Raw genomic sequence first — 14,713 nt, forward strand, 5'->3', positions numbered from 1 at the left:
CCTTGAGCATGGCCTGGACCTAGTGATTTGCTTCTAACAGAACATGGCAAAGGTGACGGGATGTCATTTATGTACTTAGATTATGAAGACTATGACTCACAATCTTGATGAGCTCTACTGTCTTCTTGGCTTGCACACTTTGGTGAAGCAAGCTGCCATGTGGGAGGGGCCTTGTGCCAAGAAACGGAGTGGCCTCCAGCCAACCGCTAGCAAGGAACTGAGGCCCTTAGTCCAACAGCCTATGAGGAATGGAACCTTGACAACCTACCAACCATGAGTTCACATGAGTGTGAACTTAAAAGTGAGTCCTGCCCCAAATTAACTGAGACCAGATGACCAAGGCTCCAGCTGGCACCTTTACTGCAGCCTCATAAGAGATCCTGAAGTGAAGGACCCAGCTAGGCTTGGGTCGGATTTCTGATCACAGAAACTGTTAAATAAATTATTTGAAATCACCTAGTTTAGCGCAATTGTTGTATAGCAATGAAAAGCAATATAAATATCACCCTCTGTTAAGTTTTAAGACTAAAATAACTACAGATAAATAACTGGCAGTGTCATTGGTCTTTTGGAGTTTAAAGATACAACCTGAAAGTACAGAATGAGATCAAAAATTTAAAATAAATTAACCCCCCCAAATTTATCAATTATTTATCCTGAGTAGTGGGGTGATGAGTGATTGATTTTCCTCTTTGTACTTTTGTACAATTGACAAGAGTAGTTGAATAATCAGAAATTGATTACAAAATATACCAATTTTATGCACAGAATGCATACAATATGCCACTGCCAAAATGCAGTTAATATAGATCAAAGGCTCATCCTAAATAAAAGTTCTCCACTGAATTAATGACTTTCATTTGACAAAAACAAATCGGCTCTGACATTGATATAGTAAACTGATCTTTAAAGACACATCTTCAGAAGTGTATGAGTAATAATGAACAAAAGAACACATGTATGAAAGAATCTACCTAATCTGAGCAATTGACTGAAGATAAATGCCTAGGACCCCCTGGTAAAGCACTGTAGTCAAACTGACCGAGACCAAAGCAGGAGGATAGAGATTATATATAATCTTTGGTTAGATCACATATGCCTGTGTCTCTATACCTTAAATGAATTTTTGAAAACCACTTGATCTGAAAATACTACACAGTGACATAGTCAGTGAAGAGACCCAGCACTTATCCACATATATTGTCAATGAACTTAAGCAAACTATAGGATATTCAAAAGTCTAATTCCAGCAAGTCATTTTGGGTACCAATTTGGCAACAGGAAGAACAAAGACTCTAGCAGCTATCTGATGAAGCAACTTTACAGAGGAACTCATGCATCTTGTAATGGCTGCCGGGAAAGCTGGTGTTAAATATTAGCTGCCTCAAATTAGACCATCTTACTCAGCAAACCAATTTCAAAAGGTCACTACTTTTCTGGACCCAGATAATTCAATGAGACATGACACAACGGAAAATTAATCTAGTTGTGGAACACAGACATTTCCAACTCTCCAAAGAAGAGACTAAAACTGCTGTAAGATCAAGTTTGCTACACCGCAAAATCCAGATGTGATTTTCTTTGTGTGCGTGTGTGTTCTGAGAGAGAGAGGTCATGATCATGTCTTTATGAAGTTACTATCTTTAGAAAAGAGTGCAGATCCTGGGACAATGGTGAGGAACGGCGGAGTGATTACTTGTCTCAGCACGAAAAGATTTATCTTACTCATTTTCTAGTTGTTTGGGCCTAGGCTAATAACAACCTCTCCAGCTTCATTTTAAGTTATTCATAAAATTCAAATAATACTTATCTGGCATTTTTCAATGACTGGTTGGGAACCTCATGTAAGATATGTATATATTTGTGTTAAGAGCTTTATAAACCAAAACTGAGACAAAAATCAATGTAGGCATAATCAAGTACCTAAAGAAGCAAAAGATTTTCCAGAAGCAACTTCAAATTAATCCATGATTAGATACAGCATTGTGAAGTCTATGGTTTACATCTGAAGATGCTGCTTCAAACCTGCTCTGTTCGCCTGAATTCACTGGGCATTTCTCAGGCAGGCATAATGTAACAACACTGTTGACCAGAACATATGCCCACTGACTGGTTAAACTTTTCTACACTAGGACAGTAATTAAAAACCTAAGCATGTTTGTTTTTCTACCTGGTCAGCCCTCCTTTAAGAAATGTAGCCTGTATGATAACCTATTTTTAACTCAGGCCCACAACTAGATCTAGTAAGTATGTATCAACATACCATACTCCTGAAGCCTGAGGCTCCTGCCTTCTTGAAGAGCCAAAGCCACACACATAGGTGCACACACGTCAGCCTACTTGGGGCTTTGAAGCATAACCAATCCCAGCTGAAAGGCAGGCTCTTCCACCCTCTCCCCTACTCTAGGAGGTGGCTGTTGCTTTCTCCATGCAAATTCTGCTACAAGCACAATAAAAATCAATGAAGACTTGGAACAGCTGATACTAATTTCTAACTGCTGAGGCCACCAAAATTCACATTCTTGCAATCCTTAGACAATGCCCCAAATGTGTGACTCTTCATAATACATTCTCCTGTGGGCTTGTCCAGACTGCTCCAGACTCCTACCATCCTGATCCAAACGCCCTTCCTTAGTGTGACTTCCTCCCAGACCCATTTCTCCTGGGTACCTAACACCCAATTCTGAGGTAACAACCCATCCTTCGGCCTCTGCTCCCTTCCATTGCTCCAATCCCTTGCTTTCTTTAGATCCTAGCTGGAAAACCCCCAGCTCTGGATCAACAAACTTCACCGTCCTCTGTTTATACACCAGGCCACACCCTGCAGATCAGGGTAACTATAAACTCATGGTCTCAGCTCTTTCAAACCATCTCTGCTCAACTCAAATACCTTAAACTATAACCATCTCCTTAACTCCAGGCACAACACATCTACTTTGCCAACGGAAGTTAAGTCACTTCAGGGTAACTCCCTCAACTTCTCTTGTCCCACCTTAATCACCCTTTCTTCCGGTCCTTCACATCAAAGCCATGCCCCTCTCTTTGATGTCAATTTTTCCAAACTGAAGTCTGGAGGTGACTTTGAAATGAGGAGGAGACTTATCTAAACAGGTAGCCATTATAGTAGCACAAGTGAGAGGTAACAAGGCCAGAACTAAACTGTGGCTTCGGGAATATCGACATGTCCCCCACACCCCTACTGAAGTTTTGGAAACTAGCTAACCAGGACTACAAAGGCATACCTCAGAGACATCGTAAGTTCCGTTCCAGACCACTGTAATAAAGCAAATACCACAATAGAACAAGTCGTGACCTTTTTGCTGGTGGAGGATCTTGCCTTCAGTTTGTAAAAAAACGCAACACCTGTGAGGTAGAACAAAGCGAAGCACAATGCAACGAGGTATGCCTGCAATTACATACAACCCCAAGCACACGTGTGCATTCTTGAACAACTAGTAGCAGAGGGGCCTGTTCACAAAGATGGTTGAGAAACAGTAGAAAGAAGAAAACAGTGTAGAAAAATAATTTAACAGTTAAGGATCAATTCGATAGTGATCCTTACAACAGGATGAATGAAAGGTAAACCCAGAGGATGCGGGGAAAAAAATAAGATGTCAATTTATATTTACACTCCATCTAAAAGGAAGAGCAGTAAATTAGCCTTCATGAATATTTACTACAGACTGATGCTGGTGCCTGTCCTTCAGTGACATCCACAGCATCCTCTCATGCTCAGTATCCTAGGTGACATGAGAACAGTGGGTGTCCCTAAAGCTCCCAAATTCCTAGTTTGCTTTCAGCATGTACAGTAGACTGCAAATTATTTATGCCAACCTGGGTGAAATTACATATTTTATCTCTTTTTCATTAAGAAATCTTTACAGCCCTGGCTGGCATAACTCAGTGGATTGAGCGCGGGCTGCGAACCAAAGTGTCACAGGTTCAATTCCCAGTCAGGGTACATGCCTGGGTTGCAGGCCACGACCCCCAGCAACTGCACATTGATGTTTCTCTTTCTATCTTCCTCCCTTCCCTTTCTAAAAATAATAAAAATCTTTACAAAATGTGGTTTATATAGATCCCTGTGCATTTTTTAAAAAATCAACATGGATTGAAGACACAATGAAAGAAACAACTAAGAAAATGGCAGAGATGACACTTCTGGAACAAGCCCTTCATCAGCCACATCATGAGTTCAACCAGGGTGGATCTAACCAAATTTGGTAAGAATTTGGCCAAAAAACTCATCAAAGACTAATAATAATATAGGAAATGTAGAAGCCACAGAACTTACATGTATGACACATGGACACACATATAAGTTCACGGACATGAAGTAAAGGGGGGATTTGGGTGGGAGATGGTGTGCAGGGCAGATGGGAATAAAGGTGGGGGAATGGGACAACTGTAAGAGCATAATCAATAAAATATATTAGAAAATAATCAAACTGATGAACTGCAAACCTAATTAGTAAAAAAGGGAAACAAACACATAATGTTAATGTGGAATGGAAAACCCGTCAAAACAGGAAATTTTAAAAAACCATTAAGAGGCTCCTTTGCACAACTCTATGTAAATGCATTTGAAAATCTTGATGAAATAAATACATTTCTAGAAAAAAAATATGTATGCACACCTATGTCAATGTCGTTAAAGATAAATTTCACTCCAAGATTATACTGAGCCTTGAGAAATTAGTTAATAATAAATATGTGCAAATAACAACATCAAAGAAATTAATGTACATTCATTAGAAGCGTTTGCTCAAAAAACTTTTATTGGTGGAAATACACCACCAGAGAAGACTAACACCACTGGCAGAGAAGATGGATTCTAAGGCAGTGTCATCAGACACAATAGCTTGGGCACTTGCAAAAGTATTGTTGCGTGGCACCAGACCACCCATTTCACAATAAAGCACATGCATTTCAAAACACTTTGTTAAAAGGAGAAAACAACTGCAGCTCATTACAATGTTTATTGTTGCAAATATTTACAAGTTTTAAAATGATCAAAATAAGGAAAACAACATCCTTTCCCAAACTGTTTTCATTCCCACAGGTCAACCTCCCTCCCGCCAACCGGGCACTTCCGAGGCCTTTCCACCAAGATTTGCTACTGAAGGAACCAGACCTGAGATCTGGCCAAGCCCCCTACTTCTGCACTGCTATAAAAAAAAACAGTACCCTATTATTTGAAAAGGAGGTAGCAATACATAAGAATCAGTATTGGTTTTTAAGACACAAAAGTCTACTCCGTGATCCCGATTTTCTAATGATTAATAACTGTTAATTAAACAAAGAGACCCTTAGGCCGAGGTGGCGTTAATGTTGTGGCTGCTTAGGTAAGCAAACCCAAATTTAAGCCTGTAAATGCCTCAAGGTTAGGAAATCAAAACGCTAAGGGCAAACTTCCAAAGCAGCCAACTAGGCTTTAAGCTGTGGCCGGTAAGTAAATTCCACCATGAAGGTCTCCTCCCAGCTCCTGTCGGGGAAGGGGAGCCCTCCTAACCACTTCTGGTTTGGCACTTCCAGGTTCAAATTGATTTCTACCCAAACTGACAAACTTTAATATGTTTATGTTTTGAAAGTTCTGGTGTCTGAAGAGGAAACCAAAGGGGTCCCCTGTCTGCGTCCCTGCAGCTAGGAGGAACCAGCAAAGGTACCTGCTGGGCTATGGGAGCGCCTGCGTTCTGGAGCTGCCTCTGGAGGGGACGCCTAAGTCCCCTGATCCCTGGTCCGCAGCCTTTGCGTTTTGTGATTTCAGGCTTAATTGGAGCATTTCTCTTTCTGTCTGCGTTGGGAAACCAGCTGAGGTCAGACAGGTCTGGGGGTGGACAGGGTCCCGCATAGAAACCAGGATGGGGTCAGTGTGAGGCCTCAGGTGAACACTACTTTGTTTCAAAGCTAAACAAGCAGGCTAACCTTACCAAAGGTCATCTTGAATTACCACGGCCACAATGGAGAACTTTTAACCTGAAACTGTCCTTAAATGAGGAGGCCATTACACAGAGGTGGCTCCAACGCCACGGTGGACTGTAGTCTATGTAAGCAAACCTAAAGCTAAGCCTGTAAATTCCTCAAGGTCACAAAATCAAACCGCTAAGGACAAATGTGCACAGCCAGCCAACTAGGCTTTAAAGCTGTAGCCCACCTGTAACTTCCTTACTTTGCTTCTGCATTTTCTTTGTGCAGCTCTGTTTCTGGGCTCCCCTTAGTGGAGCCCTCCTATACACTTCTGGTTTGGCGCTACCGATTCCAATCGTTTTGCTCAAATAAATTCTTAAAAATTTCAATATGCCTAAGTTCCTCTATTAACAGAATCAATCTTTACATTAAGATATTTAGAGCTGAGATTCATTCCAATGTCTTTTTTTTTTTAAGGCAGGCAGGAAGGAAAAAGAAAACATAAAACGAAAAGGTAAAGGGCAGAAATGCGTTTAGGAGAAGCAGAGGTGTGCCTGCTGCATTCACTGAAACTAGGGGACTTTTCTGAAGTCGCCTGAGGCTCCAGGATTAGTTCAAGATGAAACAGTATGAGTGAGGCATCAGAGTTTGAAAAGCAAGCCCTGAGGGCAACTGCTGATAACTAGGAGCAGTTCCTTAAGATTTCTCTGAAATATTTTAAACCACTTATTTTTCTCCAAGAGGTTATTTTATTACTAAAAAAAAAGCAAAACCCCTAGGTCTTTAACAGGGGTGGCATTCAAAAGGGCTGAGATAAAATCATTCCCTTAAATTTGTCTTTGAAGTAGAAACGGGATCCCATGCAAAGCACCAAAGGAATAACAACAATTTCAGCTGCCTTCTTGGGTGACATGCTTATACTCAAATGCATGCATCATAGCATGTGATCTCTTAGGTTAGAATTACCCTTTCCATCAAGGCTACCACCTGAGACCAATGCTTTCAGAGAGAAGGAATTACTATCACTTAAAAGTGGCACCTAATTTCTGTTAGTGGGAATTCCAGTCTCTTCTGCCTTGGCCTCCATGAAAAGGCCACACGGGGAACACACAGTACTTCCTCTTGAACCTGAACACCACCGCTACTGTTTGCTGAAATAAACTTACAAATTTATAGGGAAAGTCATGACCTGTCATGCCCAAAGTAACAATCTGCCATACTTGTAATTATATTTGATACCATTTTTATATTTTGGAAAATTCTATCATTTGTCTTTTAAAGGTACATAGGCTAGAAGACTATTACTATATTACTGTCATAAAATCAGCCACCTTGTCACATATCTCCTGGTTTCAGTTTATGTTTTTTGGTGATTTATTTGTTCATTAACTCTTTCCCCCGTGAATGTAAGAGGGCTGGGGGCCCTGCAGCCTCAAGGTCACCGACTGGCTGGCACACGGTTGGCACTTATTAAATATATTTGTAGAATTAGTGGGTAATGCAATTTTATTATATATTTCTTATAATATCATATCCCTGCGATTGATGTCCCCTGAGCTTAGCCTGTTACATTGTTAGTAAAAATACATCATACACATAAGCTTTAATTTAAACAAACAAAATAACAAAAAAAGTTCAATTTAAATAATCAGGTATTCCATATGTTCAAGTGAATATGTTTTATTAAATGCATACTAGTATCTTTCTATAGTGAGTATACATAATAAGTTAAAATGTATATATTTATTAAATATAGATATAATACCAGAACATGATTATTTCAGATGAGAAATCAAAATAAATCCATTTTTAAGTATTTTTTGGTCACTCCAAATTGATATTGCTCATAAAAAAATACACTGATTTTTCCCTGGGGAAAAAAATTAATTCCATAGCAATGTAGTTAAGGGACATGTTTTATTTCATAGCTTTCTGCAAGCAAAATTGCTCTGATACAAAATGAGTTGATGATACAGGTGCTACTGTCCACTCAAGCAAAAGAAAACCTCACATTTATATGAATGCACTTTATAATTATATTCTTACAGTATAATAGGTCTAACATCCAGGACACCTCTGGCCTCATGTGAAGCAATGGCAAAGCAACGGTGTAAGGTTCTTGAACATCAGAGCACCAGCAAGTGCTTACTGCGACTACCTGGGAGCTCTCTGTCACACACAGCTTGAGGAACTGTGCAGGTGTGTTTATCTTTTTGCCTCCCAGATTTTGGTTTATATTTAAGTCATATCAAAATACATCCCTTGTGTGTGTCTGTCTGCATTTCAAAGTGTCCACGAGAGCAAGAGAAAGTCATGAGGTATCCTTAACGTTAGTTACTGATGGAGGGCTGTGGCTTACATCAGAGGGTGTGGACTTACCTGCAGGTACAGGAATTGATTTTAGTGTGTACTCGAGACGCACAGTGCAGAAATGTTAGTGCATGTTAAACTCTATCCTCCCCCTCACATATGACGTGACTTTAACCCCAGAGTATCTGACAAAAAAATTATACAGATAAAATAAAAAGACAAATACACAAATAAGGCCATCTGCAGAATTTTAAACTCACCTCTTGCAATATTTCACAATAATTTCTACATCATATTTTACATCTTTCAAACTTAAATAATAAATGCTCGAGGAAGGGCCTTGGTGGAACCAATTGCACTATCTCTTTGAGGATTTGTCCAGTTTACTGGCAGGTGACTTCCTCTGGGGTGTGGGGATTTTGGAAGGCTTGGCTGTGGATGGCCGAGAACTTGCTCGGGGCGAAGGCCTGTGTGTCTGGGGGACAGTCTCCACGTCTGAGCACACGGACTGGATTTCTGAAATGTCAAAGTCTGATGCGTCACTGCCACGGCGGCTGCTGGCCCTGCTCCCGGCCTTGCTTCCAGCTCGGCTGCCTGGTCGGCTGGGAGTCTTCTTGGGATCTGAGGAGAAAGGGCAGAGGTGGGTCACCCTTATCACTGGGTGCATTTGCACCAGACTCCTGCAACCTAATGCCCCCGTGGTCTCAGTGACTTCTCTGGACATCGTGTAGGCACTCAGAAAATACTGTGGATTCGTGGCCTCTCTCCATTCCACAAGGGTAGGGCAGCCTCACTCTAAGTAGATGCAATATAGAAAAAGCTAGGTTTACAAATGAAATTGAGGTGTGGGCTTACCCTGATTAAAACAGGATTCCATTTATTACAAACAGATATAAGAAAACAGCTATAACTAAAGGCTGTCCTTTCCAAAGTTTAGTGTGTATACCCAGATGTGTGCAGTGCAAAATGAAACAAACTCTTAGGTGCAAGTTTAAAGTTTAGCCCAAGGAGAAGCCATTGAAAGCACACAGGAATTTAAAAGACTTGAAACTTTAAAGACGCTTCATGCTTGCTGAGCTCAGAACCCCAGGTTCTGGGGTTTATGTGAGAAATATGAGAAATGCTGGTTTAAGGTCCATAGTGGTTGGGTTTTTTCAGCCACCCAAAATAAAGCCCAGTACATTTTCCAAGCAGACAGAAGAACCAAGACTTTGCAGCTAAAAAAAGGCATAGGACACTCTCATAGTTTTTCTCCTGTTCTCATCTTTCTCTGGTACTTTCCAAATGGGATTTTCTAATTATTTACCCCATGACTCACTTATCCCCTACCTTGGTCGAAGGCTGAGGCTTTGTGTCATTTCAAAAGAATACAGTACAGCATCAGCAACTCATAATTTCTTCCCAGTGAGGAGGTAAGAAAGGGGACTTTCATCTTCAGAACATACTGCGAAAGCCATTAAAGAAGGAAATATACCACACTCACCAGCAAACTGTGTTCGGACTCGGGCGGCTGCAGTTGTTATCAAGCCACTGTCTTCCCCGGAGTGGAAGCCTTTCCCTGACAAATATCCTGGAAGTCGAAGCTTGCTGCCTTGTATAGGTGTTCCCTGTATTCAACCAGTGAAAGGACATTTCAAGATATTGCTCATGTTCTGTGGCGTAACACCAACTACACTTTACAGGCGGCTACAAACTCTCTACTAGACCTCTTCAATGAGGCATGGGGTTCCACTTGCTTGTCTCCACTGATTTCTTACACTCTCCCTGAATTCAAAGGGCACTTCCAAAGAAAATGGATTCATGTTGAAGAGAAACACAAAAACAGAGATTCCCAAAGGATGGCAAGGAACAAAAGACAAATTAAACTGTGAGTATTTGAGTGTCTTCCAGTCTGTTAGTACATGCCACAGAGTTAAAGAGAAGATTCATACAATGGTGTGGGCTGCCTGTCGCAGAGAGAAGGTGGGGCCCTGAGAAACTGTGCTCGGGTGTTCTGCTGCAGCACAGCCTATAGGAAATCAGGCAAAACTAAATTGGCAGAAATGGAACGATAAGTGAGCAAAGCCCACCGAGCCGTAATTTAAACACATTAACTGCAAGAAAAGTGACGTTTTGTAACTTGCTACAATGCCACTTCGACTCTTGGCTCTATTGCCTTCTCTGGTCCACGCACAGAAGATACCTAGGCAACATTTGGGGACAAGTCTTTTAAAATTCCCTACAGGAGTTCACAGAGACTGTCTAAGGCAATCACAACTATGAAATTTTATTATAAGTGTAAAACCACAGCATTTTTTATAGCTCACTACAACATTTTGAGAATTCTCCCAAAGTTAAAAACAACAACAATGAAGACGACAAATTCCTAAGAAGTGTAGGGATTCTCATAAAGTCACAGGGAGTTATCTGGAAGAAATTAAATTATGTGTATTAACAAAATTAGTTGTTCCTTTATTAAGTAGTTTTAAATGTTTAATAAAGCGTATGTAAGACCTTTTGATACAGCAGGGTTACAAATCTGTAACATTAACATAATATCCATAATTCACTTATGTAAGTATTCTATACATATATTTCAATATAGAATTTATATATTTGCATGCATATTGTATACTTAAGCTTTCAAAGCATGCCCACAACTAATCTCCCCGCTCACCTCATCACAACTTTTTGACAACTGTGAAAAATGAGGCCTGAGGAAGGAAGTGGTTTTCCTGAGATCTGACTACTCCCATATAGTTAAACTCCTAAGAATCTCAAGAATCCATGAGACAGTGAGGACCCACAGCTATGAAATATCACTCCAGGTAGCAGAATTCATTACCATGAACAACCCGAATCATTCTGCTCAGAACACCTTGGTTGCTTTGATTTTCCTCTTACAAGCCCTACCTTTAAAGACCCTTCTATAAAAGCATACTGCTGTTGCGTTTGGTTGGTTTGTTTTTCTCGGATTAGGCTACTTGAAGTAAAACACAGTTTTCTACTACTCAAAATAGCACACTTAGACTTTAATTTTGGGGACTCTCTACTTTCTAAAAATTTGAACTAACATAGCAGCTCTAAATATTTTCAAAAATCATGTTGTCTGAGGTTCCTCAAACTGTTCCCAGTTTTTGCCACAACAGACCCAGCATGAGTGGCAGACGTCTCTAGATGCAATGTGTGACAGCCACATGCCTCAGTTGAGGGGCACGGTGGACATGAGGGGCTGGGGGGAGGAGGAAGGGTGAAGAATGATTGATTTTGTACCATTTCGACCCCTATCATTAATGCTATTTCCACCTGAGGCACGAGGGTAATAAAATTTTCCCTGCCTGCCTATTATCACTGATGCAAGGGTTAAATGCCAGGGAAGAAGATGTTATGAAAAGCACAGAGGGCTTTGTAAAGCCACTTACCACTTTTATACCTGGATCCTGGCCTTGAACATGAAATACCTCCTTTAATTCAAGAGAAGCTATTTAGGGATCCCCCCCTTAATTACTGTGATTCTTGTTGATCAAACGTGCTTAACTGGCGCCTGTGTTTGTCATTTTACAGAGAATTTCCTTTAGGTTGACTTTCAATTAAATACAAATGACCTATGTGTCAACCTTCGCAAATTTTACATCACCTAAATATCCCATCCCCATATATCATGCCTTATTAAAAGCGAGAGCTTGCTTGAGTGAAAATAACCATTAAAGTCTAATCAATACACATACCATTCGAAAACGGTACATAACTCTTTACAAACCTAAGCTCCCAATCCCCTCTAATGATTAAAGCCTTACTGTTCTTGGGCAGAAATAAATGTATCAGACATTCAGAAAGACCTTGATATAGTGAACACTCGATAAAACTTCTTTTAATTGAAGTGGTTTCTCTTGCAAACGACACTGCCTCTCATTCTCACCTAAAGGGGGTTGGTAGTGCTTCTTATGTTTAGAAGCAAGAGCATACCATCTGCTCTAAAAGAAACTTTACTTCAGTCTGGATACAATCTCCTGTATTTTACTTTCCCATGACAGAAAAGCAATATTAAGTATGAGTAAGACGACAAAAAAACAAAGGAGGTGCAGCGCTCGCAGGTGTGACTATGTGAAGCTGACCTTGTTAAAGGAGCAAAAACTGTCTTTCCTGTTAACCAGTTACTCTCACGCCTTCCAAGAATTGCTGGGTTGATAATTATTTTATAGAAGTCAATTAAAACAATGTAGCATTATCTAAAGCACATATATTAAGGGAGAGGGAAAGCAATGTTAGTGGGTGATAGTTTCAATTAAAGAAGGCTGTTAGACTGGAAGCTGGGGCCTTACGATACCTCTGCAGATGGCACGGAAAAGTCTGAGCACTCTGCTGGCTTACAAGGAGTTGACATTTTGCTGTTTGTCAACCATGGTTTACCGTAATTGCGTGTTAAAGGATGGAGAATCTGTATGGAACAATGGCAAATCAAATGTAAAGGAGAGCAGATCAAAAAGGAAGCCACAGAAAAAGATACTCATCAGCAAGACTCACATTTCAAAGTAAGAATAACAATAATTAAAAATACATGAAAAGATCTGATGGCAAATCATACACACCAAAAAATGAATGAAGCTTTACAAAGAAAAAACAATCTGGAAGGTAACCAAAGCAGCACCTACAGAGACAGTCTTTTTAGAGGCTATAAGGCAAAAACATATATTAAAAAAAATCCTTCATTTGCCATATTGTGAGAAGAAACACAAATGGAGAAAGCTCACAAATTCTAGGGTCCTAAAGCACTCAGAAGTATACTCAAGACTTTGACTGTATGGGGGGAGGAAAACATTTCCTCCCCAAGTCCTACCTTGGGTGTGCTGGTGGCAGGGACCTGTGGAGAGGCTGCCTGGCCGGCCTGACTGGACACGGACGTGGACCGGTTGGGCGAAGCTCCTCTCGATGAAGGCCGTGATCTTCGGCCCCGGGGTCGGAAAGCAGCCATACCCTGACTGGCACCATCTGCCAAGATGAACTTCTCCCGAAGTTCCATGTTCGTCCTTCCTTTAGCTGGATCACGTAACAGACAACAGTGCACACAAACAGGAGAGGAAGAAAAAAAAAAAGGCGCTCAATCCTTCGTGGGACGAACAACCACCTGGTGCCATACACGTCACGCTGAGGATTTGAAGTACATCTTTTTGCCATGCCAACCCCAACTCAGCACAACAAAAAGGTAAATGCATTCCTTTACAATGCATTCCTTTTGGATACAAGTAAATTTGGGAAAGAAAAAAAAAGTGTTTATTCTAACACTAGACACCAGCCAGAATAACCACTAGTAAAGAAAGAATCAGCATGAAAATGGAAAGCTCATGCTAAAATATTGTTAATCCACCAGCTACTGATGCCCACATGGGTTCACTACCCTTTCCGCACACTGAGGAGACAAGCCAGGGAAGCAGGGACTGTGTCTTTTGCATGTACTGCTAAGGTCAGGAGAATGCCAGCATTTTAATAACATTGGGACTAAATAAACAATAGAATTACACAGAATGACAGATGGCTTGTTAATCATGATGACAACATATAAACTTTCAAGTTTTTCTTTAAAGGAGGAGGCTAGTAGTTTTATTTTATGCCTTGAAAAGCTCTGTTTTACCAACATGCAATAACAAACACCAGACCCAAGGATCCGTGAGGTAATCAGTGCTGCGACACTCATACAAACACATGTGCACACGGAGAACACGCCACAGAACCCAACGAGCAATGTGTAAGCATGTGTTTGATCACTTACACAGCACCTACGTTTGCAACACACCGCAAGTGTGTGAAACTGTCAGAATTTACACTTGGAAGCACCAGCTCAGTTGGATGTGACTTAAGCCATACGCAATGGATGAAGCGTGTTATTTTCAAACAAATAATTAAAGCGAGAATGTAAAAGTAGGAAAGAGCAAAGGTAAGAGAGGAGAGGCAAAGAGAGGGGTTGCCAACCTATAGTAGGCTGAGTAGTAGTAATTGAAGAGTTTGATTCCGAACGTAACATTTTACTCCCATGATGATGAACTAGAAAAAATGACACAGGATACCGATCACATTAAAGAACACTGTTAGCAGAAGAAGAAACAAAGTACAGTAGTTGAATACGCAAAGGGTGCTCACATCTGGTCTGGAGCGCACGATTTAGAAGAGTTGCATTAGGACAAGCATTCGAAGGTTGGACTCAAGAAGAAAAATGTACTTGGAAGGTGCTGCCACAGTCACGCTAACTTTGCTAAGCAAACTAACAGAACACTACATGTTCTAATTTCTTTGTTTCATAGACAGAGCTACGTTACCTTAGGCTGCATTATTTTCAAAGTATAAAATAAAAAGGGTGCTTTTGTTATTTCACTGTCATTTGTGGTTGTATCTTTGACTTGCAGAGCACAGCTCCTAAGTGTGGCTGTGTAGCAATCCCCTGTGGCCTTATCAGAGAGGGTGCTAAGCACACAGGAACTCACTCCACTACACCACCTGTGTATTCAAATGCCAGCATTGACCC

The 14,713-nt window shown here is 40.7% G+C and overlaps 1 protein-coding gene across 24 annotated transcripts in view; it reads right to left on the reverse strand.

The window, feature by feature from the left end:
* Nucleotides 1-4,760: 4,760 nt before the first annotated feature.
* The window catches only part of DST (dystonin), a 447,461-nt gene continuing 437,508 nt past the window's right edge, over nt 4,761-14,713 (reverse strand). For 6 of the 24 annotated variants that reach the window (XM_036024282.1, XM_036024268.1, XM_028509342.2 and 3 more), the window contains 4 exons: nt 13,034-13,233; nt 12,524-12,634; nt 9,701-9,824; nt 8,576-8,838 (listed from right to left, as the gene is read on the reverse strand). In XM_036024282.1, coding sequence (XP_035880175.1) covers nt 8,576-8,838; nt 9,701-9,824; nt 12,524-12,634; nt 13,034-13,233 — 698 coding nt within the window. Of the gene's footprint in view, nt 8,839-9,691; nt 9,825-12,523; nt 12,635-13,033; nt 13,234-14,163; nt 14,236-14,713 lie in introns of all 24 variants that reach the window. The other 18 variants (XM_036024280.1, XM_036024276.1, XM_036024275.1 and 15 more) reach the window with 8 other exon arrangements.

Source organism: Phyllostomus discolor, chromosome 4 (assembly GCF_004126475.2).
Source record: "Phyllostomus discolor isolate MPI-MPIP mPhyDis1 chromosome 4, mPhyDis1.pri.v3, whole genome shotgun sequence".
Classification (NCBI taxonomy): domain Eukaryota; kingdom Metazoa; phylum Chordata; class Mammalia; order Chiroptera; family Phyllostomidae; genus Phyllostomus; species Phyllostomus discolor.